At 43.8% G+C, this 25,621-nt stretch overlaps 1 protein-coding gene across 4 annotated transcripts in view; it reads right to left on the reverse strand.

Moving 5' to 3' along the window:
* The window catches only part of PKHD1 (PKHD1 ciliary IPT domain containing fibrocystin/polyductin), a 275,282-nt gene that overhangs the window by 180,456 nt on the left and 69,205 nt on the right, over positions 1-25,621 (reverse strand). For all 4 annotated transcript variants that reach the window (XM_040598035.1, XM_040598036.1, XM_040598034.1 and 1 more), the window contains one exon: positions 4,359-4,509. In XM_040598035.1, the coding sequence (XP_040453969.1) occupies positions 4,359-4,509 (151 nt within the window). The remainder of the gene's footprint in view (positions 1-4,358; positions 4,510-25,621) is intronic.

Here is a 25,621-nt window from a genome sequence, read left to right on the forward strand (position 1 = left end):
GAGCCCTGGGAGTCTAATGTACATGCCCATCTGAAACATGATGGGAAAGGGAAATCTGCAGCCCCTACCCACGAGCCAGGGTTTAGAGCTGTGGAAAGAACTGAAAAAACCCCACCAAACTGCTACAGATTCAGTGCCTTAAAACCCTTCTTCCAGGAATGTCCAGCTCTGCAAGTTGCACTCTACAGAATAACACTGAATTCCTGCAAAAAAATATACTAACAAATTAAAGAACTGATATCTCTTTCTTCTTTTTTCTTTTTTTTTTTTTTGCACCCCCGTGAAAACAGTCAGGACTTTAAGGCTCTGAGACTGTAATTATTGCAGACTTGGTACACCTCACTGTAACAATGCAGGAAAATACCACACAGCAACAGGGAGAAATAGGGCTGACTTTTCTTCCTTTTAAATCTCAATTAAAAAATACATTGGATGAAATTTCCCATTAGCTGGTACTATTTGTACATCCTATGTTCTTTCTTTAATTAAAAAACATGCTTATTGCAATACTGCCAGAATCGCTTTTACGGTATTTTAATTGTAATGTCTCTGCCTGATTAAAAAAAGAAAATATGAACTAGAAACTGCCTGCAAAAAGTATCACAATGCACATCCCAAATAGGATGAGCAAAATGGCACAGAAAACACCGCAACACAAGTAGTTTCCAACTGTGCCTACTGACAAGGGATTCCTAAATAGGTTTTATGGTTGATGCCATAGACAGGAAAACAGGGAAAAGCTTTCTCCTTCTTTCAGCAAACTCAAAGGCAGTCTTTATCAGCAGTGACTGAAGCACTGGTTAGTTGACAACTACTTATGCAGGTGTACCAGCAAATATTTGATGCTTTTTGCTAATAGCACCAAAGCCTTGGAAAAAGTCAAGCCAAATCAGTATCTGCATTTCTCTGCTCCCCAGCTCTATGCACAGGACCCATTCTAGCCACAGTCTGATCTAAGCATGAATTACAAGAAGTGCAAAATACTGATGGATAAGCATTGCTTCAAAAAAAAAAGAATAATTGGCACTGTCCTGAGTATCTCTGGGGCTTGTCAGTTCTCTACTTTTTTTTCTGGAATCTCATAGTTTGGAAAAAAACCCCAAACCTCAGATTAGCTGGAGTATTCTGGAAACTGAATGCACAGGTTTTAGAGGCAGAAACTGTGGGTGAGGTGGGTCAGACCTTTCTGAAAACCTCAGCCTGGAGCCTGACCATGGAAGAGGGAACTGGCACGCTGGTTTTAGCAGGACAGCTAAGATACAGCAAAGATACAAATGTTAGGGGGACAGGAAGGGCTGTGACAAGTGATATTGAGGCTTTTATAGAATACGGGCCAAAGGAATCTTCTCCCTTATGCCTCCAAGGATGGCCATCTCCAAATTGCCATTAGAAAAGCAACAGGGTATACTGGCTGCATCACCCCAAAATTCATCCCCAAGGTACTCCTGAAAGGTCAGGCAGCTTTTTTGGCCTCCAGAGCTCCCTAGAGCACTATAAATTCAGACAAAGACAATAACATATGTCTGAGGTATCAACCCATCAAACACAAAGGAGTTACTCCACTGTAAGCTCTGCGCAAAGGAAATTTCCATCTGTCCTGGGTTACCATAAATATTTCCATACTTGTGATGTTGGGATTATGAAAATAACTGCAATATGCTGAATATACAGTTATCTACAATCTATCTTGTATCTCTTCTCCAATCAGTATTGTCTGAGCAGTTTCACAGTCTGGCTACTAAACTTTCCACTGCCTATAACCAAGTGTTCATGCTTCATTTGTGGAGGAGGAGGTAGAAACTGCTGAGCCCCCATGGCAGGGAGCAGGACTCAGTTGCCTAATGCTGTTTCTCTACTGCTTTGGTCTCCAGATCTTCTGCTCAGACAACCTGGTCACTACCAGAACCACTATATGTATTTTGCTGTATGTTAAGACAGCCAAAGCAGGGTCACTTTAAGGCTGCATATAAAGGTGACACCCTTCTTATAATACTCTTTAAACAATTTCTGCAATGTTCAAAGCATCATAAGGAGACAACATAGAGGCAGTATTCAAAATCCTCATGGTGTCCTAAAAAGGGGAATCCAAGAAATGGCCCGTAAACATGTGTTGGGTTTGCTGGATACAGCACCAGAAAACGAGCAGTAGAGCATCTTTACACAGGCATGGATCCAGTAGCATTCCAGCTTTTTTTCTTCTGTAAAGTCCATTATACTCTCAGCTTGTGAGTGCACAGACAGCCTGATACTGAGTCGTGAAAGCCAAAGGGAGCAAAACTACGATTTAATCCCGTTCTCCAGCTCCAACTAAGAAAACCACTCCAGCTAGACTAGGAAGGGGGTGCTTCAGTTGAAGCCCGTATCTACACCTGCCTGCAGGTTAGGGGCTTATTGTCATGCCCACCTTGCAGCTGGGGAAAGTTGTCAATAATCTGACCTGCTCACAGACTAGGTAGTTGCTACTTTAAGTGGCTCACCTGACCATGATTCGTCTTACAACAGGTATCTGTAATGCCTAAGACGAACAAGTCTTTGGTGGTGTGTGTTTCTCTCTATCAGTACCGGAGTCTAACCAACTTCCCTGAGCTGGACAACTTAAAGATAAGGTTAGAAAAGATAAATCTCAGTCTCATATCAGAGTAGACCCCAGCATGTCTTGACTCCACATCTAACCAAGACTAAACAGCTAGCAGCACCCATGCAAGTGGGGGTGGATGCAGCAAAGAAACTTCAGCAAAGATGAAGCTCGGGTAAACAACTACCTTGCAGGCTTCTGCTTCTAAAACGTTTGATTCCTGTGTTTGGCATGTAGCAATGCAGACAATAACAGCATCTAGAATATTTTAATGCTGCTTTCCTAACTTAATCTACATTATAAACCAAGCTTCTTGGAACACATGATAAAGGGGAGAAATGATTTGAATGTCAGATGAGGCAAAGCCATAAAGATACCATTCCAGACTTCATTAAATTCAATCAGACCTCCGTTTGCTTCGTGAGTGCTGACTCATAGATCAAATGTGCCTTTGAGTGGGCACAAAGTTCAAAGGGTTTCTGCTGCAAGATTGTGCCTCAGTTCTTCACAGAGACTGATCCCTGAAATCCTCATCCAGATTTGCAGCCAAAAGTCTCAGAAATCTGGGGTACTGACCTGTCTCCTCTACTGTATGCTGTAATCACAATGAGGTTAAGAAGAATCTCAAATCATATAGATTTAGGATTTTCACTGGGGAAGAGAGGGAAAAAAGTTGTACTGAAACATTTCACTTTGGTTTTTAATCTCAGTTCTAACTTAATTTTGATTGTTTTGTGGTTTTTTTTAACAGGAATGATGCCTGCTGTAATAAGTCTTGAAAACCTCTGAACCTAGATAGAGCAAGTTTAATATTTTTTGGAAATATTCTCACAATAGGGATAAACTTGCAAAGATTTTTCTTTATAGAATGAATGAAGTTAGATTGAAATATAATTGTCAAAGCACGTTTTTCATCATCATCTCAATGAAAATCTAATATCCTTAACATCCCTTTAATATAAAAAAATCATTTTTACAAGCAAAGATGATCCAGGTCCTTAAGCATATAAAGAGTCCTTTTCCCAGTTTTTGAGCTCCATTTCAGCAGGGGCTTACACATAGGCTTACCTTTGAGCAAGTAATTTCACCAGAACAAGTAATTCACTTAATGCAAGCATGTGCACAACAGTTTTCACAACTAAGGCCTAATTTCCAGGGAGTAATATTTCTGTCACTGAATTACAAGTAATTTTAATTCCTACTTTGACAAGCCACAAAGATATACTGACACGCTGAATCTACCCCAGGGTACGTGAACCCTGAAAACCCAGTGTTTCCCCCCATAATTGTGCACAGTTATTTACTCTCCACCAGTCATGCTCCAGGATCTTGGATTATTTATTACATTGGGTGGCTGTGGCCTGTAATTCTGTAACATCATTAATTTTGTAAATGCTTCTGCAACACGTTTGCCTCAAAGATGCCAAACAAAACAGAGTTGATTATTGTTATCAGCACTGCCATTATCACTGAACGCCACTCAGGACAGCAGCACTGGCAGTAGCTGGGGGAAAGAGAAAGAGGAAAAAAAAAAAAAAAAAGCCTTCCTACTCGTACTGTCATTATGTCTCAAACAGCATAAACGATGCTTTCTGCGTACATAATAATTAAATCCTTCCCCTGTCCCCCATCATCATCCTGTTGTATCTACTGAGAGCAGACTCAGCCTGCCTGACCAGGGGTCTCCTGCGATGCTGGAGCTGGGGAAGGGAAGGAGAGATCACAGCCATGAAAAACTACCGCCCTGGAGGAAGAAGAGCACTGAACCCCCCCTCCTGCAGACCTTTAAGATGCAGCAGGTTGAGCCTGGTGGTGGTGGTCCCCAGCAGCAGCGTCCGGCCGCCTTCTATCGTGACGTTATCGCCATCTCGCGGCTGGTGGCCAGCAGGCCAGCTGGAGTCTTCATCCCACTGGCCGCAAAACTGGAGGGCAAGCTGAAAAGAAAACAAGACCCAGAGAAGTTCAAAGCTCGCCCCTCCCCACCCTTCAGGAAGCCAGCTGGCCGAGAGCACAGCGGAGACGCCTGTGCCACACCAGCTGCTTTCCCGGGGGGACACCGCGTGGAGCCAAGGGATGGAGGAGCGTTGGGGCTGGAGAGGTCCCCGGCCTTCAGAAACACCTCCCGCAACTTGGGGGTTGCCCCCCTTGTCTCATTCTGGTCTGGGTCACCAGGGGGTTGCTGCAGGGCTGGCTGTGGAAAGTCCGCGGGTTTCCCGGTGTGTGTCTCTCTCTGCCTCCCGAGAGGCAGAACTGCATGTTAATTCCTGGCAATGTTGTAAAAACAGCCTAAAGAGTTTAGAATTAAAACATCCCGCTCGATGGGAAATGTTTTGCTTTACAGGCTTTTACAAAGGCTTTCCTGCCACTCATCTGCATCTAGAGACACATTCCTCTTTTCAAATACCTTTTTGTCTTTCTCAGCTTACCCAGTATTATTATTGCCTCTCCTTCAATGGCTTGCATTGCCAGTTCCAAATAAAGCACTGGTTCCCGACTCGTGACAATGTCAGAATGTCACCTACTTGTTTCCAGTCATGGTGTCTCCTTACCTCTAAACTTTAATCACGAACTTTGCAGTGAAGATGTGACCGATTTCTTACATGTGCATATTTTTGCACAGATGTGTGTACAAGTGTGGACACATGCATTGATAACATATTCTTTTGGACTCACATGTGAACTAGCAAGAACAGCCTCAACTGATTGGGGGGGGGGGGGGGGGGGGGGGCGTGGAACAGACATGGAAATATTTGTGGTCCTCACTGGATTGTGCTAATCCAAAACAGCAGTGGAAAGAATAACCTCAATACAAAAGCAAAATAAAGTTATTCCATTTTCAATCAAAGCACATCATGTGCACAATGTTGCCAGGGTGGGTTTCCTGTGGGTGTTGGTGTAAGGGCACATCCTGCAAAAGTTTGGGTGACCATTTGAAGTGTTCAGTTCATGCTATATTTGTGTTCTTGGGGAAAACACCAGAAAAGTCTCTTGCCTCAATCTAGCCACTGATTTTCACGAACTTTGCATTTCTATGGTCTCGCTCCTCCTGTTAAACCCAGTTGAAGCTGGCCATGTTCAAGTGTGAGCGCTGACAGTGACACAGATGGATGCAGAGATGTTACGGTCTCATAAGCTCTGTTCTCTCCAAATCATCTCCCCAACTAGCTGGTGTACATTTGAGCCGGAGTGTGAAGCTACCACTTGACTGCAGCAGCTGCAGCCAGCCAGCTCCAGTTTCACCGTTCAGGCCTTGTTTTATGCCAGCTTCTCTTTCCCCCATCCTGACTTTCAAGCTCCCTGCCATTTGCTGCACCCCGTGCTGAAGCTGGAAAAAGCACAGGAGGAAAACACTCACTGCTAGCCGCTGATGTGCAGCTTTCCTTGGCTCTGCAATATATTCCCAGGCCTGATATCCACCTGGTGTGTGTCATGCAGAACTCATTTCAAGCCCGCACCTTATGTACCAAGTTATATACTGCTTGTTATAACACAGGTTAATTTGAGGGGGGGGTAGCAACTCCTTCCCCATTATAGAGCTCCAGAACAATGAATGATGTAAAGGTAAAATGATGTTTTAAGAGCATATGATACAAGATGTACTCCTTGTCATTCAGCACATTGTCTCCTTCCTCCCTTCTGCACCTTCTTTTTCCATTTTCAGGCAGATTTCTTTCCATTTTATGTTTTTAGCTGCTGCTGTTGTCAGCCAGATGTGGAGATCTGGAGCTGCGGTTTAGGTGAATCAATACTGGTGGTACGATAGTTATTCTTTCAACTGTGCATTTGTCAATTCTAGCTTTACGTGCTCGATATTTTATACAATATTCCCCATAGCACCTATGATTATATGTCACCAACTATTATATGGTGACTACTGTCCTGATTGTTTACAGCAAGGAATGGGTGCTGGCTCCCAGGTTAAATGATACTACTGGTTTACATCCATCCCATCTGTAGGGTATGGATGCTGGTAAGTTCTACCCTCTGACCTATTCTACGATTTCCCTGCAAAGGGAATTACTTGGTTCAATTTAGACTGAAGCCTGGGAGTGCATTAACACACATGCAGTGAAAACATCTGGGAAGCAAAACCTCCAGCGTCAGAGGGAGTGAACCTCTTCATCATTATAGAAGTACAAATAAGCCTTCACGTCTGTACACAACTGTTACAGAGGGTACAATTTCTCCATGGTTGCTAAGTGTAATAGGACAAGTTTCATCTTCATTACTTGCAAACATCTATCTATATATTTCAGAGATTTAGGACAAAATTCCAGCTGAAAGGATAGATATGTTTAGTCACTGTCTTTCCAGAGAGGCTGTGAATTGCTCTTCACTGACAGTGCTTTGAAGCAGATGATACACAATATACAAGGGTATACAATAAATCCACTGAAAAAGTAGATAATTAAACTTGTTTTTGTCTCAAAACAAGGGACAGAGGAGGGTACAGCTCATGGAAAGACCCATATTTCCCAGGTACACTGCTTACCAAGCCAACTGCAGCACAAACTGCATATTCCATTACAAACTCCATAAATTCTTGTCTGGCACAAACTCAACCAATGCTACTAGCAAAACACTTCATCATGTAGTTGCAAAATTGTGGGATCCATCAGAACATTGGGGGTGTTTTTGAGAAGGCTTGCTAAACAGTATAAAGTCACTCTGATGTCACTCTAACCCTCTGAAGTCACTTAGAAGCCTCCAGTAGCTCTAATGGGAAAGCAAAGGCATAAGGAATATACCAGGTTGTTCTTGCTAGCACCAAAAACTTAGTCAGCTGTTGATAGAAGTTTTGCAAGAGTTAATAAGAATAAACGCCTTTTCTGAATTTGAATATTTTTTTTAAAGATAATCCCTCTTTCTGACTAGAAAACACACTAGTTCTTCATTTAAGGTTCTCTATATAACATGAGTGTTTAAGCTATTCTTGCTAGGTTTCTGCTGTCAACCCTTAGAACACTCCACACCATTCAGTGTTATACCCTCTGGCATAAAAGCTAGTAGCTGATACCCACCACTGTAATAAGGCAAAAGAAATGGTTGGAACCATCTGGGAAACTAAGAACTATTAACCATCTTAAGAATGTCACTCAGAAAAAATATAAATAGGCTGAAACCAAGTGTTATTCAGGTAATACGTTTATCCGCAGTAAGAGGCAACCCCTGCACCATCAACCTAAACAAAGGCAGACAGATTTTATTGCTCAAAAGAAAGTTTACTACCCAAGAATGATTACACAGAGGCAGAAATTAGTTGGCCAAGGTCATAAAAATATCTGTTGTTCCATCCAGTCAGTACCTAAAGGTTGCCAGTGACAAGATGCCTGGCTTAGTCTGCTGCCATGTGCATCACTTGCACGTGTGTCTTTCAAGTGATTTTGGATTATTTAATTATTTTTTTAAAAATAAAAGTGAACAGATGAACATCAACTAATAACACAGGACCAAGAGACATTTATAATCTCTTGTATCATCCGTGCATTGTCATGAAGAGAATAAATCTAAAGAATCTTTCTGAGGAGAGAAAGGGGGTTTGCTAAAGGAAAGTACTTTAAATTACCGTGGCACAGAAGAATGTAGGGGGGGGGGGGGTGGTTAGAGGGAAAGCAGCTCTGTAGGAATTGAGGAAAGGCTTTGAACTGATGAAGGGAAATGAGACCACAGAAGATTTTATTTGGTTACCCTTCTCTTGCTGTCCTACACCCTTCCCTAAGATGAAAGAGCCGCTCCTTAAGACCTTTGAAAGCAGAAGGTATCGCCTAGTGCAAGGCTAATGAAATAGCCAGCTGCCCTGAATCACAAGCACAGTTTGCCTGGACCTTGTGAATCTCATATGATTACCCTCTTCATGTTTTCTGGGAGAAAAGCCCAATGCAATCTCCAACTGTAATGGACTTTTTAAGTTCCTTTGCTGAATGCCGGTGGCTATGTCCAGTCCCTATTAAGCAGCCTATGGCAAAATGCAGCTGAGCTCATCCCCCTCACTATTTTTTCATAGAAGCAAAACTCTTTCCTTTTCCATTTTTCCCCCGGCTTGGCACCCAGCATTTGACCGACAGTGTTTAATTTAAACACTTACTCAGTAAGACTGAAGAGCAGCAGCAGCTGCGAGCGCCAGGGTCATGGCTGGGTGTCCATCCCATGCTCGCTTGTTGAATGAGCCAGGAGGAACCCACAGAGCCAAGGAAAGCTGCACATCAGCGGCTAGCAGTGAGTGTTTTCCTCCTGTGCTTTTTCCAGCTTCAGCACGGGGTGCAGCAAATGGCAGGGAGCTTGAAAGTCAGGATGGGGGAAAGAGAAGCTGGCATAAAACAAGGCCTGAACGGTGAAACTGGAGCTGGCTGGCTGCAGCTGCTGCAGTCAAGTGGTAGCTTCACACTCCGGCTCAAATGTACACCAGCTAGTTGGGGAGATGATTTGGAGAGAACAGAGCTTATGAGACCGTAACATCTCTGCATCCATCTGTGTCACTGTCAGCGCTCACACTTGAACATGGCCAGCTTCAACTGGGTTTAACAGGAGGAGCGAGACCATAGAAATGCAAAGTTCGTGAAAATCAGTGGCTAGATTGAGGCAAGAGACTTTTCTGGTGTTTTCCCCAAGAACACAAATATAGCATGAACTGAACACTTCAAATGGTCACCCAAACTTTTGCAGGATGTGCCCTTACACCAACACCCACAGGAAACCCACCCTGGCAACATTGTGCACTTTGAATTGAGTACAGCAGATAACCCTAACTCAGTGGGAAACCAAACCCTCAAAATACGGGCAGAAACTCCAGGTGGGTGGGAAATCACAAGCGCTGGGAACCTCTAAGGAGCCCATTGCTCTTCCTGGGATAGCACAGTGCATGAGTACCAGGGAGGGGATCCAACATGAACATTCAATGAGCAGTGTCCTGCAATATATTCCCAGGCCTGATATCCACCTGGTGTGTGTCATGCAGAACTCATTTCAAGCCCGCACCTTATGTACCAAGTTATATACTGCTTGTTATAACACAGGTTAATTTGAGGGGGGGTAGCAACTCCTTCCCCATTATAGAGCTCCAGAACAATGAATGATGTAAAGGTAAAATGATGTTTTAAGAGCATATGATACAAGATGTACTCCTTGTCATTCAGCACATTGTCTCCTTCCTCCCTTCTGCACCTTCTTTTTCCATTTTCAGGCAGATTTCTTTCCATTTTATGTTTTTAGCTGCTGCTGTTGTCAGCCAGCCTGAGGTTGCCTTTATGTCAGCCTTTGGGGACGCGATCTCCCAGTACCAGTTTCTCAGCTCGTGCCTATGACTGCCAGGGCTCAGAAACAGCAGCAGCGACTGCAACAAATGAATAAATAACAGTGATATACTGGCATCCCCACACAGACTGGCAAACAAGTCACAAAGGGAAGGGATTGTAAGTGACCACTCTTTCAATGTTTCATCTAAATTTTTGTGAAGAACAATCATTCTGCCAACACAAAATGTGTTTATCTGGTTATTTTTAACTCCCTCTTCCCCAAAATGCAAGGTTTGGGCTTAAAAGGGTTGAGAAACTTCTGTTTAGACACAATGTAAATAATTTGAACCCACTTTGTGGTAACTTTATAATTTGGTTAGATTTTTTAAAGTACAGTCCCAAAAGTGAGGACTGCAATAACCATTACAGACACAAAGACAAGAGCCCTCATCTTCTGGTCGGAAAACGACGGACATTTGAATACCAAACCAAGAGCCAGCAGTGTAGTTAAACAAAAGACTCTTCTGTGCTTCAGCACTCTCTTCTGGGCTGTGGGTTTCAGCTGAGGGCCATCTGCAACATGGCCACAGAGAGAAAATCTAAAGCCTGGAGAGGTTTTCCCACCAACTCCACCCCTGGCAGCCAGCTTTATCTGTTCCCCCAGACACCCCGGATAAGACACGGAGCACAGTACCGCTCTGGCACAACAGCAACCTGCTTGCACGTGCAAGGAAGTCTCCTAGTTGCTTCCTATGGTCTCCAGCTGGAGAAAGGCACACGCCTCCCAGCATGTGTGGCCAAGCAAAGGTTTGGAGTGCTGCAGACACAGCGGAGACTGACACCCACAAGGTAGCCTTTTCCTGACAGATTGCCATTTAACCAGCAAGTACGGAGAGCAAGTGTTCCTGTCCTCAGTCACCACAGTGAGACAAGGTTAACATTTTAAGTGATGGAGTACAGCATATATTTCCCCACGACGCAGACCCAGGACTCCATGCCACATTCGAAAACACTTTAATTTCAGTGATGGATACAGGGAGCTCACTTTCCAGGCTGTGAACTCTTGACAGCTCCTCAGTTTAATACATCAGGAAAAGATTTACACCCCTCACCCAACTCACATCCACCTGAAGGAAAGAAAAATGTATATTTGGAGGAGACAAAAGAGGAGGGGAGGTATTTTATTACACTAGATGTCTTTTACAAGGGAAGTATTTTCAGCCATCTGCTCTAATTATTCCTCCTGTATTGGCCACCATCTTCATGCAACAATAGAAATAATTATCTCCTCAAGGGCAAAAAAAAGAAAATATTTACAGAAACAAACAAAAGTTGATTATTTTTAGCTCCTAGGGAAAAAAGAAACAACAAACTACTCCTTAATGAAGGAGCAATTAGGAAGGTGGGTAGAACATCTATAATTAAAACAGACAAATTGGTGCAGGCTCCTCCCTCCTACACATACTTGAAAAGGATGCAAATGCGTGTTATTTGCTACAGACAGTGGAGTTAGCATGCAAAACACTGCCCAGTGCCCATAGAAGCTGAACCTGTCTCTTGGCATCATTCCCCGCCTCTCCTGCTTGTAGGGCCTCTAACCCTTTGCCAAATCGCTTGAAAAATTCTCACCACAACTGCAAAGTTACAGAATTTCAATTGGTATGGCTAGGTGTTCCTCTGTATAACCAGGATCCCTGAGACAAGCATGACAGGACACTCTTTCATCCTGCTGTTATAAGAAGTCTCCTGCATGCATTTCATCACTCAGTGCAAAAAAATGTATTTTTTTCTACATAAACTAGAACCGAAAGAGGACTTTTGCAATTGTCTTTTCATTCCCAGCAGCGTATAAGGATTTTGCTAACAGAGAGAATGAAGGCATGTATACAGCTCCATAGAAAAGACAGAATAGCATCATCCAAAAGAGAACAGAAAATACTTTACTTTGTGCAAAACCAAGTATAAGCAGTGAGAAACAATATCCTCTCTACCAACAGTACAGTGCAACACCTTGTTTTGTAGACAAATACATGGATTTAGGCTTCTATATAGAAATGAATAGTATTTAGCTGGCAGTGCTATGAAACCAAAGAATGGCCAGACTGAAGACAGTCAAGGCTAATAACGAATGCAGAAGTTCCCAAGGCTTCTCCAAGCAGTCTCGGGACAGAGGGTACCATCTGATGGTCATTACAGGAGTGCAGCAAACAAACACTAACTGGCAGGGAAGAGCTGAAAACCAGCACGCTGTGAATCCTTCTCTAGGGAATTTCCCTCCCGTTCCAAAAAGGTCAGTTTTCACTACAGAAAAGCAAACAGGACAGAGATTAAGAGTTACCATTTTTTGCAGGGCTTGTCTTGTCCACACAGCAATTTCAGAGAAGCTGCCTTCAAACATTGAAAGAGCCTGTATTGAGTTTCTCTGGAAATCAGAGTGCCAAAGCAGTCTAGTGGATCGTACAATGTGATCAGCAACCCCATAAAGGACTTTCATTCATGAGCACATCATCACAGTACTCCAACTTTGTCATTGATTGAGGCATTTCCAAGCAGCTTTCTAAGCTGGATGTAAGGAAGTTGAAAGTGACACAAGGAGAACCTCTGGAAATGTTTGCAATGGACAATCTACTTCCATCCTCTTAGTTAAAGCACCGCATTTATCTCTACCATTTCTGTTTAACCTATTTCCACTTAGAAAGTCTTTTTAAAGAAGAACATGGCAAAACAGGGAGGGTATTTGAACTTCTCTAATTTCTCCCAGCCTTCCCTCAAAGAAAAGACAGCCTCTTGGCTCCTAGGAGTTCGTCAGCTTCAGACCTTGAGAAATTTTTCACCCAGTTCAGTTCCATGTGATGATGATCCTGATGATAACATGATCTGACCACTGATGTCCTTTTTCTCTGAGAGCCAGCTTTAAGACAGTCCCTGATGCCAGCTTAGCTATGAGTAATAGGGTGGCAGTTTTTAGATGTTGGCACAAACTGCCTTGGTAAAACAGTGAATTTCACTATTGATCCAGAGGCCTGAAGGGAAGCCCCTCTCGAATTCATGTCATGGCAGACACCACCCATGGTTAACCCAACTGAGCAGACACTGGTAAGCGAACTGGGCAACAAAGATGAGAGAGATAATGGGACTGTCTTCTTCCAGTTTCTGAAAGAAATTATACAAAAAATGGCAGCAATGGTTGTGCTTGAGTCCCCAGTCACTAAGAAAGTAGCCTTACACATATTAAAAAACAAGGAAGGAAAGATACCTAGAGAACTATACAGTGGGAGAAAATTAATCATTTATGCCAAAAGACAACATTATCCACAAGGAGACTGAAAGAAACTGTAGCTATGAGTAAACTAAAGACAGAAACCGGCAGAACACTTCTGACCATCCATGCATTGAGAGTCTGTAACAGATTTCCAGAGGGAGCAGGCGAGCAAACTGTGTTTTCCCTTATGGATCGGCACACTTGACATGATTGCCCATGATAGAGCAAGCCTGGAACATAACCCAGCAAAACCTTTCCAAGGCCACAATACGATATTTTTATGCTTATCTGCATCATCTTCTCCTATGTAACTTCTCTTTACCCTTTACTCCAGCTTTCAAATGTAGGTGGTATTAACCTACCGAAGAAAGCCACGTGACAGTTCCTTCATTAATGACTCCCGTAAGCATTGGTACAGCAAGGATCAGGTCTGGGACATGGCTAGACAGGTGGTGCACTATCCAATACCTTTATTTCTAGTTAAGACTCCCTGTACCTCAAGTTAAAAAGAAAGAAATGCTTTTCCTTTTCTCTCTCTTCCCCTCCCCCCCCCCCCCCCCCCCTTTTTTTTAAATTTTGGAAGTCCTGCCAGAATCTTTCTGACTTCTGCTGAGTTGCACAGGCACAAGAAGGGAAGAATCTGGTTGGGCATGTTCTCTATGGGACTGATGAATGACCCTAGTCTCTCTACAACTATTACAGGATAAATCTGTTTACGCACAAAAAATTGACCTGGGCTGGTGAGGTGGGACTAGAACCAGGAAACTGGCACGTCCCAGAGGTAAAAATGCATTTGCAGCCAACAGCATTAGTAACTCAAGACCATAAACAAGCCACGCTGTCATTAATTACTCAGACAGGGGCAGTCGCAAAAGCAGTGAGAAGACCCAAAAGCCAACTGTAAATAGTTCGTCTAGCTGATTAGTTCAGGAAAAAAAATGAGTGGGCAGTTTCAGAGGTCAGAGCCCATGGCACAAGTCTCAGGCCAATTTGCAACTGGACAATGGCATGAGAAACAGCTTAATTCCTGTTAAAGAAAAAAAAATCCCAAATAACTAAACCAGCTCAAAACCACTCAAAAAAACAACCACCAAAAAAAAAGGCTTTTCCAGCAGGGGAGTAATCACTGCAATTTCCAAGCACAGAAGGTAAGGCTCTTTGCACCAGAGGTATTTAATTAAGGACATGGAGTATTAGTTAAATCTAATGGTGCTTTCATAGGGAGGGCACAAAAAGACCGCTGGTGTCAGGGCTGTGCATGTCCCAGACATAGCACAAGTCAGCTTCTTATGCACAGGCAACAAAGTTCACCCAAATATGAGGTAAAACACAAAGTAACGGGCAGGTATGAGCCGTTAAGCCAATCCATAATTAAACAAACCATGAGACCCAGGGGAAGGTCCAGGCCTAGGTACCACAGTCACACCAGTCCCAAAGTGTTGTTCTTGGGTCTGTCAGGGTCTTTTGATGGTTATAAGGGGAGGTCAATCCTAGAATCAGAAACCTCAGGATTATTAAGGAAATATTAAGGAAAATGCCCTGGAAGCAAAGGAAATGTCTTGAGGCACATGAAGAGCCCTGTTTTACAAAATGCAATTTTTCTCTAGTCATTGCGAATTCACAAGAATCTTCCTGATGTTCGTCTATGGCCTGATATTCAGAGACAGTTTATTTCAGTGGAAACTATCCCAGTGCAGTTTTAACTGCAAGCCCAATTTACATGAAAATCCTGTGCGTGTAAACACAATGGGGAATTCAGTGCGATCTTCCAGTTCAGATACAACATGACTGGTTTTCCTTTTCCAGACCACAGCTAAAGGGCAAATATAATTTACACTTCTCTCTAAACCAGGGATTTCTCAAAAAATGAAGGCTTCTGAGACAAATTAAAAATGGTAATTTAATGGTAATGAGAAAATTGCAACATCATGTTGTTGACACAAACAGGATAACCAAGCCTGATGACTGTGTTAGCCTTTGCAGTACACACCATGGAAGTATCATCGCAAAACTGAATGATCTTGACTTACTTCAACTAATCTAAGAGCAAAAATTGCAAATACAAAGATTAGCTTAACCATTTTCCAACCACCTGCAGGAAAAGAAATCAAATATGTCAGCAAGAAGGATTTCTGAATGAACGCTACAGTAAATGGGGTGGGAGGAATGAGGCTGGTCCACCCCAACGGTGCCAGTGGAGATCCAATGATGATGATGGGGGTTTTGGATCAGTCAGGAGAAAAAACACTCTTATGAGAGTCCCAAATTAGCTGCAAGGGTGGGAGGAAGGCCAGAGCACTGGTGTGGGATCCAGCCCCTGACTTTCACACAGCTTTCAGGGGGAAGTAGGGAATACAAGTGAACTGATGCACAAACCGTCTCCACTGCAAACCTGGTTTTTGAGGCCAAGACTCAAAAGTGCTTTGAAGAGAGAAAACATTGCATGTAGGCTACAACTTGGTACATCCTATGCATAAAATGAAGCGTATAGACAGCAAAGCCACACAATCCAAGGACAAACACTGATGCCATATATGCATCCACAGCATATACCTCCTCAGCCAAAGCAGCAGAGCCAGTTATGTGACTGTCACTGGACACTTTTCCTCTGTTCTTCTATTACAATTTTTTTCACTATTTCATTAAGAGGTTCAGGCATATCTTGAAAAATATTTCATTGTCATCACGGTATTGCTCCACTGAAACATCTATTACCACCGAGAACATTTTAAGCATCATGCAACTGAAAAGTAAAAGGCTTCGTGAGCCCTAATGTTATCAGCTGTGTATTCCCTCTCTCAAATAAACAGGAGGACATTTGCCCAGTCATTGCTCCTTCCATCCACAGATCCCCAGAACATGATGGAAGGAGGGACCTGCTTGGAAGACTATAGGTTGAAATCCCCGTTGTAATGAAGAGAAAACTTATGTGCTTGCTGTAGTAGGAGGGAATTGCTTCATTATCCCGCAAGGAAAACTCATGGCTGGTTGTACCAGGTTTGGTTTCTGCTGAGTCACTGCAGCAGCTTCATCAAAACATTTTGCCTGACCATTTTTGCCTGTTTCAAAAGTATTTTAAAAGTAAATTCCACATTTGAGAGGGAGGACCTGAATGGCCACAAAGAAATTTCTTCAGGCTATACAGCTTTTCTGCCTTGCCAGGGTAGGTTCTGACACAGACCTCCAGTGTTGAAAGCTATTACTCTCTGAAATCTGTGCCCTTGCTCCAGTGTAGTGCCCTGCAAAGAGGTGGGGAAGTTACTTAAGTCTTCACCTTATCTGCCAGAAGCGACATCCTAAAGGAGATGAGACATTAAGTGCCTTGGTACACTTCAGGGGTAACCATCACGCTCAGCGCTTGGAGACAGGGTCTGCCAGCCAGCCACCGAGCACCACTGTAAACATATATATATATATATATGTGTGTGTGTGTGTGTGTGTGTTCATAACAGCACAGTAATTACAGTAATGCAAACCAGCTGGTCAGAATCTGTCCCCCAAGGCTGCATCTGCATCACAGGGATAAGAGCAGGTGTAAGGCAGGTGTGAGGGGCTTGGCCAGCAGTGGAGGCACAGTCAGTTCTCTCAGCTGCCTCATTGCTCCTCTCTTAGGCTGTGCTACAGGGGTGCAGGGTTTGGGACTCCCAGCAGCTGCCGAGACCCTCCTGCTTCTGCAGAAGTGGGTGGCAGCAACCAGCAGTGCCAGTGGCAGACGTTTGCGATGGAGACTGAAGGGCAGCCCTTGGGAAACCTGCCCTGCCCTTTCCATCCTGTACCTGCCCAGCAGCAAGGGGGTTTCACCCTGCACGGCTGTGGTTTCAGTAATGCAAGCTTTTTAAACCCCTCAGCCTAATCTGTGAGCTTTCAGAGCCCGCTTTCAAATGCAATGCCCTGTTTAGTTTTAGCACATCAACAACATGCTTTCTTAGCCTATCTGTATGCATTATCTACTGCTGTAATGTATCATGTACTGAACTACAGCATCATTACAGGTAAGTGCTCAGGTTTAAATGCAAACATAATTGCATAATGTGGTACAGCCAGGAAGAATAATGCAGGAAATAGAGCCAGCTCCATCTGATAGTGCAATCTGACTGGAACGCCGGCCGTTCGGATCAAACGCACAGCCCAGATGGGGCAACCAAGAATAAAAGTGCTTTGTGGTATCTTTATTGTCATCATCAAAAACACTTATCTGCCAGAAAGGTAAAAAGGTGAAGATGGGACTCTTACAGAAAAGGTCACATAAGCAATAGGGTAACACTGGGTTACGATGGCCAGGAAGATGTCACCTCTTAGCAAAGGTTACCTTTGCACTGCCACCTTGAGCTGAGTTTACCAAGTCCTAATGGGAATCTGAGCATTAAGTGGCATTTATAAGGCTGGGAGCACCCATGCTATTTCCCTGCAGTCAAGAGTGCCTGTTTAATTGCAATGAATCCAGATAAAGCCTCAGAAACTACTGTGCAAGTTGCTGCACAAACACAAGAGAACATTCCTGATGCAAGACACCTTCCAAATGAGGATACGTCTACAACAGATATGTACACTTTAATACATTTATTTTATATAGCTAAAATTAGAACTGGTTCCCAATGAAACAGTGCTTCCATCTATTTAATTTTCTTTCCTTTTCTTTTTTTTTTTTTTTTTTCCAGTAGTTTGAGCTCACAGTGACACACGAGAGGCAATTTCAGCAGGGGTGCAGACAGCACCGCAACATAAGCCAGAAGGCAGCTGAAGTTAATTTAGTGCACTTTGTACTGAACTGCTGTGCCATGAACGAGTATGCCTCCGCTGAATAGCAGCATCACACACATTATGGGACAGTAACCACTCTTGTAATTTCAAGAGCTTTTAGCCCAAACTTCATTTAAATCGGACAAAAAGATAAGAGACTAGCGTGAGAGAGAACCTCTTGACCAAGATGCTGCCCTCTGAACTGAGAGGCCTTTGAGTTGAAAGCACGAACTGTTGCTGTTTGAACTATAAAGCCACCCCTCTGTCTTGGAAGGCTGTAATAGCTCATCTTTGTTGGGAATGCAGATCCCCCGAAATAATGTACACTCCATGGCTTTTGCCGTCTGCCCACCCACACACACATTTGTCTGCCTGTTAGCTGTTTGGGGACATAAAATCCAGGGTCCCCTTACCCAAGGACCCTTGCTGGCACATCCTTGCCCTGGCATCTGAATACATCCAAGTGGTTAAGGATGCAGACGGGTGCCTAGCAGTGTTTTCCAAAGGCAGATTTGATTTTGAGGAGAAATGGGCACCGTACCACAGTACAAACCCAAATGAGGATTTGCATACAGGTGCAAATCTAAAAAAGCCCTAGCCAACACTAGCTATCACCACCTGGAGAAAATTACCCAAAATTGTTACCCCGTGGTACCTGCCTTCAAGTCCCTCGGGTACCTGGTAATCCAGAAACTGCTTCTTCCAGACCTGAAAATGAACACTGGCTTGGGGCCATACTGGTGGCCAGTGACTGCAGCCCTTCCTTCATGGAAAATCTCAATTTCTGTAGCATTGCCTGTGCCATCTCAGCTTTGAAGCCACATTTTTACCTCCAGTGGTTCCATCCCCTGACTAACCCCCGTGCTGACTCTAGTAGGACTCCCAAAAAGGGGTTACAGAGCAACACCAACTGCCCAACTTCTTCTGCACCAATTCATTTGGCATAGAATTGTTCAGGACAACAAAGAGCCAAGTCCCAGGAACAGGAAAGCTTAGACAGACGTACCTTGGGTGAGTCATCCCTACAATTAATCCAGAATTACCTCATGACTCTCTACCCATCTTTGCCCAGGTCTGTTCTGAACACCTGAAGCCATGCTGCGTCGCTGTGCGTGCCCACATGGGCTTGCTGGTGAGCTCAGGGAAAAGTTCTTCCCAACGCTGAAAGCAAAAACTTGCATCTTCCACTCACCAAACACAGGTTAGGGCAGGAGAAGAAAAAAGGTAAATAAATGAGAATGTGAGAATGAAAGAGCAAGCAGGTCTGTGTGAATGAGGGAGAACCATAATCCCTAAGTGGGTGAAGCTGAACCTGACCCTTGATCACTATCAAAGCCTCAAAGATGTGTGAAAGCAGGAAAATAAATCAATAAGCAAAATGGCAATCTCTTTCCTGAATTTCATTTGAGGAAGTGAAATTTACTGAGCTTCTCACAAACTGTCTTTGGCTACAATCACCTCTAATGAGCTCTGACATTTGAAATTTAACTGAGTATGAGCTAACAGCTCCCAGCCCTGCACCACCCATGAAGTTAACTGGGAATATTTTGTTAGAGCTGTAGACGGGCTAAACCAAGGCTTTATTGAGAAGATGCAGCATTCACAGGAAAGTGTTTATAACGTCCACTTCACCTGATGCTCCCCTGCCCTGGGATGTCTGCTTTTCTTCACAGAGACCACAGAGCGCTCAGTCGCCTCCACTCCTTCTCATTGCTGTCATAATTATTTGCTAGCTTTTACGAGGTAGCCTTACGATCCCTTAATGAAGTCCTTTGCTCTGCAGCTATTCACAGGGACAGATTGGACACGAGGGGCTTCCACTTACAGAGCTGCCAATCAGGGGAACCTACCCAGTGTTTAGCAAGCAGTTGTTAAGTCAGTCTATCAGCCAGCTATTACAGACTCATCATGAAAACAGCTTGTTTTTACTAGCAGTCACATAAAATTAACCCTTTCCTTAAAGACAGAAGGAAGGTTCCAGCAGATTAATTGTGGCAGAGCGATTGAACGTGCTGGTTTTTCCTCCTGCTACAGCAATTATTTTGGTAAGTTTTTAATAAACACTCTCAGAACTGAAATAGTACAGCAGTTCATCTGTCCTCTAACTGTACACTTAGTTGACATTGCTGAGTCTACGAAAAACCTTGCGATAACACCAACAGTAACAAAACCAGAAAAAAAAAATCAAACCTTAAAAAAGAAAAAACAACACAACAAATACTGCTCATCCTTACTCTACTCTTACTCTGAAGCCTGTACACAGAAGAAATCACAATACAAGATTTTCTGTCAATACCACCAGCTTACTAGGAGATCAAGCTTTTCAGGTTTTTGTTATCCTCAGGATTTACCAATTTTTTTCCTAAAGTAAGCAAAACCCAGCTTGTCCCCACCATACACACTCTATCCCAGGCTGCTTCTCACTTCTTGTGGATCAGATGGGAAGCCTGATCCTGCACTCGTGGCTAGAGAACAGGCCATGTACCAAACTCAGCTTTTTAGAGCTATGTCCCTATAGAAGTGGCCTAATCCAGCACCTACCACTCACCAGATGCCATAAATGACAGAGGCACCAGATTCAGGTATGGTCTACAGCCTAGTAGAAACATTGTAGAAACAGAAAAAGGAGATCCTGCTTCCTCTGCAAGCCATGACTAATGATAATGAACCCATCGGAGTTACTGGCCCATATCCAGCCAGTGCTCATCTAAATGAGTAAATGTCCCTGAGAAGTCAATGGCTTTTTATTCAGCCAGTAAGTCTTTTTCCTGCATAAATGTCTGTGAATAAATTGCCAACAGTTAGGAGTCACTTGCAGGAACATGGAGCCACCAGGGCACTCGACACATACCAACACACATGTAGGCTCAGCATTTTGGAAGATTAAAGCAAATGAATTTTCATGTGGATGAGGAAACAAGGCCATCGAGGGGAAGGTTTAAAATTTGCTCAGAACTGGGCATTCATGTGTCAATCAGGGCCTTAGTGTGGATTTAGGAGCCTAAAACAAAACACCAAGAAAACAAAAAAATAAAGCAAAATGGCTCTGATTATTGCTTGAGTCTAAAGGAAACACACTCACCTCCAGATCTGGCATTTCATTGTTTAAGACCTGGAGCTGCCTCCAACACCATGGTGAAACCCAGTTCTCAGCCTTGGCCACATGCTTTTGGTGGTGCTTGAAGAGCATGAAGACAGCATCTCCATTCATGGTCCAGTTAAATCAAGGGCCCTGCCAATGGTCCTGCTCTGTCCAAGTCTATGCTATAAACATCTCCCAGCTTTCAAAACAAGGTGACCACATGCCCAGACCTTGCTGGGTGATGAACCAGGCCCCAGAAACATTCGGGAAGTGGTTGTAGGTCAGCCAGTGCCTCTGTTACACAGAAAACTCCTGTGCAGAGCATCAAGTCCCCGGTACTGCTCTGTTCAGGACTGGGGAGAGGACATGAAGTCATATGGTGACACAGAGCCCCAAGTTAGTGATGCAAGTGTCTGAAAGGATCTTCAGCCCACATCACACCTACGGAGGGTGGGCAAGACCTTCACTTACATCAAAGCCACGCTCCAATGCAGAACAAGTCTGGGCAATGACTGTCTCCAAGGGGCCCAGCCCTTTTCCAGTTGAATTTGATATGGGGTGATGGAGAAAGCTTCCTTCGGGCTTCAAGCAGAGCCCAAGGCCGTGCACCCCAGCACAAACCCAGGCATCAAATGCTCCCAAGCCCCTTCCCCCAAATGGAGAGCGAGTGCCATGAACAGAGAACCATAGCCATGCTTTCAACAGCAGAATGCTCCCCCCCCTGCCCCCAAAACTGCCTAAATGTTGAAGTCGTCAATTAGAGTTTCTGTCATAATTAAACAGGAAAGTGGCAGCAAGACTCTGTACAAGAGCCTAGAAGCAAGTGGAGAGAAAATGTGCCCACAGTCCCTCAGGAAGGCTTCCCCACACCCTCCTGACCTTAATTCGAGCCTTCCCTTTATGCAGGAAGGGAAAGATTTGCTTTCTCTCCCCTGGAGGAACATCTCCAAAACAACACTTTTCACTCTGAATCTGTGTTTCTCTTAAGGGTGGGGAGCAGGAATAAATGGAGGGAGAAGAAGGAAAACAGTTCTCATTAAACTGAGCCATGCTCTATTCTGATTTCACATGGGTGTGTTTAAATGCAAGTGGAAAGGCTGTGATGTGCTGTGGGTTACAGGGGACTGGCATCCCATCGTGGGAATAATGGCATCCCACCTCGGGGGTAACAGAATCCCACGCTGGGGGTGGCTTCCAATGTGCCTCTAGTGCAGCAGTATGAGCGATGGAGAGAAGAGGGCTACCTGAAAAGGCATGTATAATTTTGGAAGCAATCTCCTCGGAGATACTAATAAAATGGTGAGATTGGGAGAAAAAAAACCAAAACACAAAAAAACCCCAAACCAACAAAAAACAAGGGGCTGTTCAGTCCTTCATTTTTGATCTGACAGCAGGAGATGAAAGAGTTAAGCCTCAAATCAGGAAGCAAAAAATTAAAGTAAAAGGAAAAAATCCCACACCACAAGCACTTCTTCTAAATTTCCTATTGCAGCCCCAAGGCCGATCCCATTAAAAAAAAAAAAAAAAAAAAAAAAAAAACCACACCACACAACACAGAGAAAGAAAGAGAAGCAATTTTGCTTATCCTTTTCTCACACACCTAGCAGCCACTTTTTATTATTATTTATTTATTTACCATCCCCTTTCAGAGCAAGGTCCTTATTTTCTCATTTAGTCCAACAGAGATTGTCCTCCTGGAATGACCGTTTTTTCTTTCTCTCCCTCCTCCTCTCCTTCTTCCTCCCCCCTCCTCCTCACTGCCTCCAGGCCATTGCCCTCGTGCCAGTAACTAGATAACACACTCTATCAGAGATTTTTTAAAAAATCATTGCAAAGGCACTAGGGCTGATAGTGGCATCAATCCTAGCCTGACACGGGCTCGGGTCAACCATTTATCTCTTCACATTGCCTGTGGTTACTGTGGAGGCCATCTTGGTTCTCTACATCTTAACAACCTTGCAGATGGTACCTCTTTGCTCCGATAGCATCCGCACCCCAAGACTGGAGTTCTGGTTTTCTTTTTATTATATTATTATGGACTCCCCCACTTCCTTTCTGTGAGGCTTGCAAATCTCGGTTGGTTTTGTTGCCTTCCCTACCCCCTTCTGAAAATAACACTGTGAACAAGCTAGCAGGGTAAGAAAACAGGGAACATGGAGATGCAAGGGTGGGCTTGCTGGGCTGTTGAAAGTGCATATTTATGGAAAACATACACACAATAGTTTAGAAGAATTTCATCTAGCCTTACTCCTGACATCCCACCTTGTGTGACATGGTTATTTTTGGCTATTTGTGCTGCCAAAGCACCCGGGAGCCCTAATCAAAGCCCAAGACACCATGATGTCAGGTACTATCAGGATCCTCCCTAGTAAGCTAGAGTCAAAGGAAATGATTCCCCAGCCTCTGCAAGATGTGACCCCTTATGGCCAAATAAAAGCATCTGGTGTTTTAAAGCATCTAAAGGGATACACAGGAATGAAATATCCTATCTTATTATAATTCTCCCTCCAGTTGAGAAAAAGGGAGCTGATTTATTAACCCCTACAAAAAAACTATGTATCAAGATGGAATCTGCTCTGTTGCTTCCAGTGTAAACTTTTCTGTATTAAGGTAAGGAGGGTGAAGAGGAAAGGCCACTTTTGAAGCACCCTTTAGCATCCATCTCCCCAAAACAGTAACGCAGGGCAGGCAGCACCGCTTCCCTTGCATCAAGGTGGAGGAAGCACAAACCCAAGTGCTCCATCTCTGCTAGCCCACGGTTTGTGGGTTCCTGCTCAGACCCGGATGCATCCACCCTCACAGGCAGCATGTCTCATCCCTATCCTGCTTAACCACTCTCAGACTGGTGTAGCTGTTGCCCTCATGGGCATTCCAGCAAAGGAGAGCACTGGAGAAGGCAGAGAAAGGATTTCTTTGCCCTTTCTGGTGTTGTTTGGTGCTCAAGGAAAAAAAAGGACAGTACAGGAGATGGAGGGCAGGTGGAAATAGATGGCCAAAGGGCACCAAGGGGAGACAGTGTAGATATTAGAGTGTGCCAGGGCTCTGAAGGCAAAGAAGCTTGACAGACAATACCCCACACCTTCATCCTTAGGTACTGGTACCCTGCTAGAATTACTGGATTTTGTTATTTCATTGAGTTTTTTTTAAACATAAGATACTTATAAACCTATCTGACCACGGACTGGAAGCCCTCACATGTCTGCATGTAAGCACAACCAATTATGACCCTATCACCATTAAAAATGCACCCATCAAACATCCACTCAACATGAGGATGGCACTAAAACAAGAGTAAAAGAGCATCGGGCATCTACTATGCAGAGTGCAAAGAGCCTGCTGGACCTGCCAAGCAGAGTCACCTCCCATCACTTGTGTCCCTCACAGATGGACAACATGGTTGAGAGGTTTGGCATCAGTCCTGCTGTCAATAACAAAGTAAGAGCCCTTTACGTTCAGAGTGCTTCATGTTTCCGGAGAACCTTTTATGCTTCCCAGAAAGCTGCCTAGGATTTGCCACCTTTATAAAGTATATCTCCAACAGGCAAAATGATCTCATCTCCTTCTTCCCCTTCAAATAATGCAGCATCCAGGGTGATGGTAAATGGGGAAAACAAGGGCCCAAAAAAAGAAAGAAAGGAGTGATTCTAAGATCTGCAGCGGAATGCAAGGGATTTGGAGAGCTAGTTCTGATTACATTAAGTGGAAGCTGAACAGCCAGGGTATCTTAGGTGACTGCATCTCTCAGACACAGCCTTTTGTGGTTTTATTTTTCTCTCTTTTTTTTTTTTTTTTTTTTTTTTTTTTGTGCTGAGAAGTGAACAAAGCAGTTATCCTGGTATCAATCACCAAGCCAAGAATTTACAGATCCTCAATACTCTAAGCCACTTCTTAAATCTCAGGACCTTCCTTTAATGCCCTATTTAAAAACAAACTAAAGGCAGCACAGCATACCCAGGCAGAGCCATAATCCAGGATGGCATTTTTATCTGGCAAGTTATTTTTTTATTAGCCTTCTATTTCTTAATAGGGACCCCTCGAGGGTTGGGTTGTAGAGAATTCACTAGTATACCAGTTCAGCTTCCCTACGACTGACTTAATGTACGCGGCATCTGCCCTCCGACAAACATTATATCACCCATCTGGGCCAGGGGAGGAGGGGGAGCCAGAGCAGGGAAGCACTGCTCAAACAGCATGCTTGCATGATGATTAGGTCTGGTCCAGTGATCCGGAATAATAATCTGAAGGCTCACTAAGCATAATGGGTTCAGAGACATCCAAGCCTGGTCAAACCTTCCCATGAGCATCCTTTACGTGTGTTATCAGCATGGTTTACATGTCTCATCAGTGTCACGGTAGCTGACATCTCATTATGCAACCAAGGTGGAAGTGGACAGGTACTGAGTGAGCATTAGAACTTTTCCCTTTTATTATTTAATTCATATCTTCCCATTATCCAGAGTATCATGAAACTGTGAACTAATTAAGTCCTGTGGGATATACAATCAGTGCTGGGGTGGGGGGGGGCGGTTATGGGTTGTTTTCTTTTCCCCCTCTCCTTTAAGTAGGCTAAACTTCATTATGTACCAATATAAAAATTATTCTGCAACTCTTCCTTAGATAATAATGAAGCAAGTTACAAACACTGATGATGCTGAATGCAACAGTGGGGCAGAGGCCTCCTGCTTACTTTGCACAACCTAATTAAGTCATAGGGGATAAAATACTTCAAA

Source organism: Falco naumanni, chromosome 6 (genome assembly GCF_017639655.2).
Source record: "Falco naumanni isolate bFalNau1 chromosome 6, bFalNau1.pat, whole genome shotgun sequence".
NCBI lineage: Eukaryota > Metazoa > Chordata > Aves > Falconiformes > Falconidae > Falco > Falco naumanni.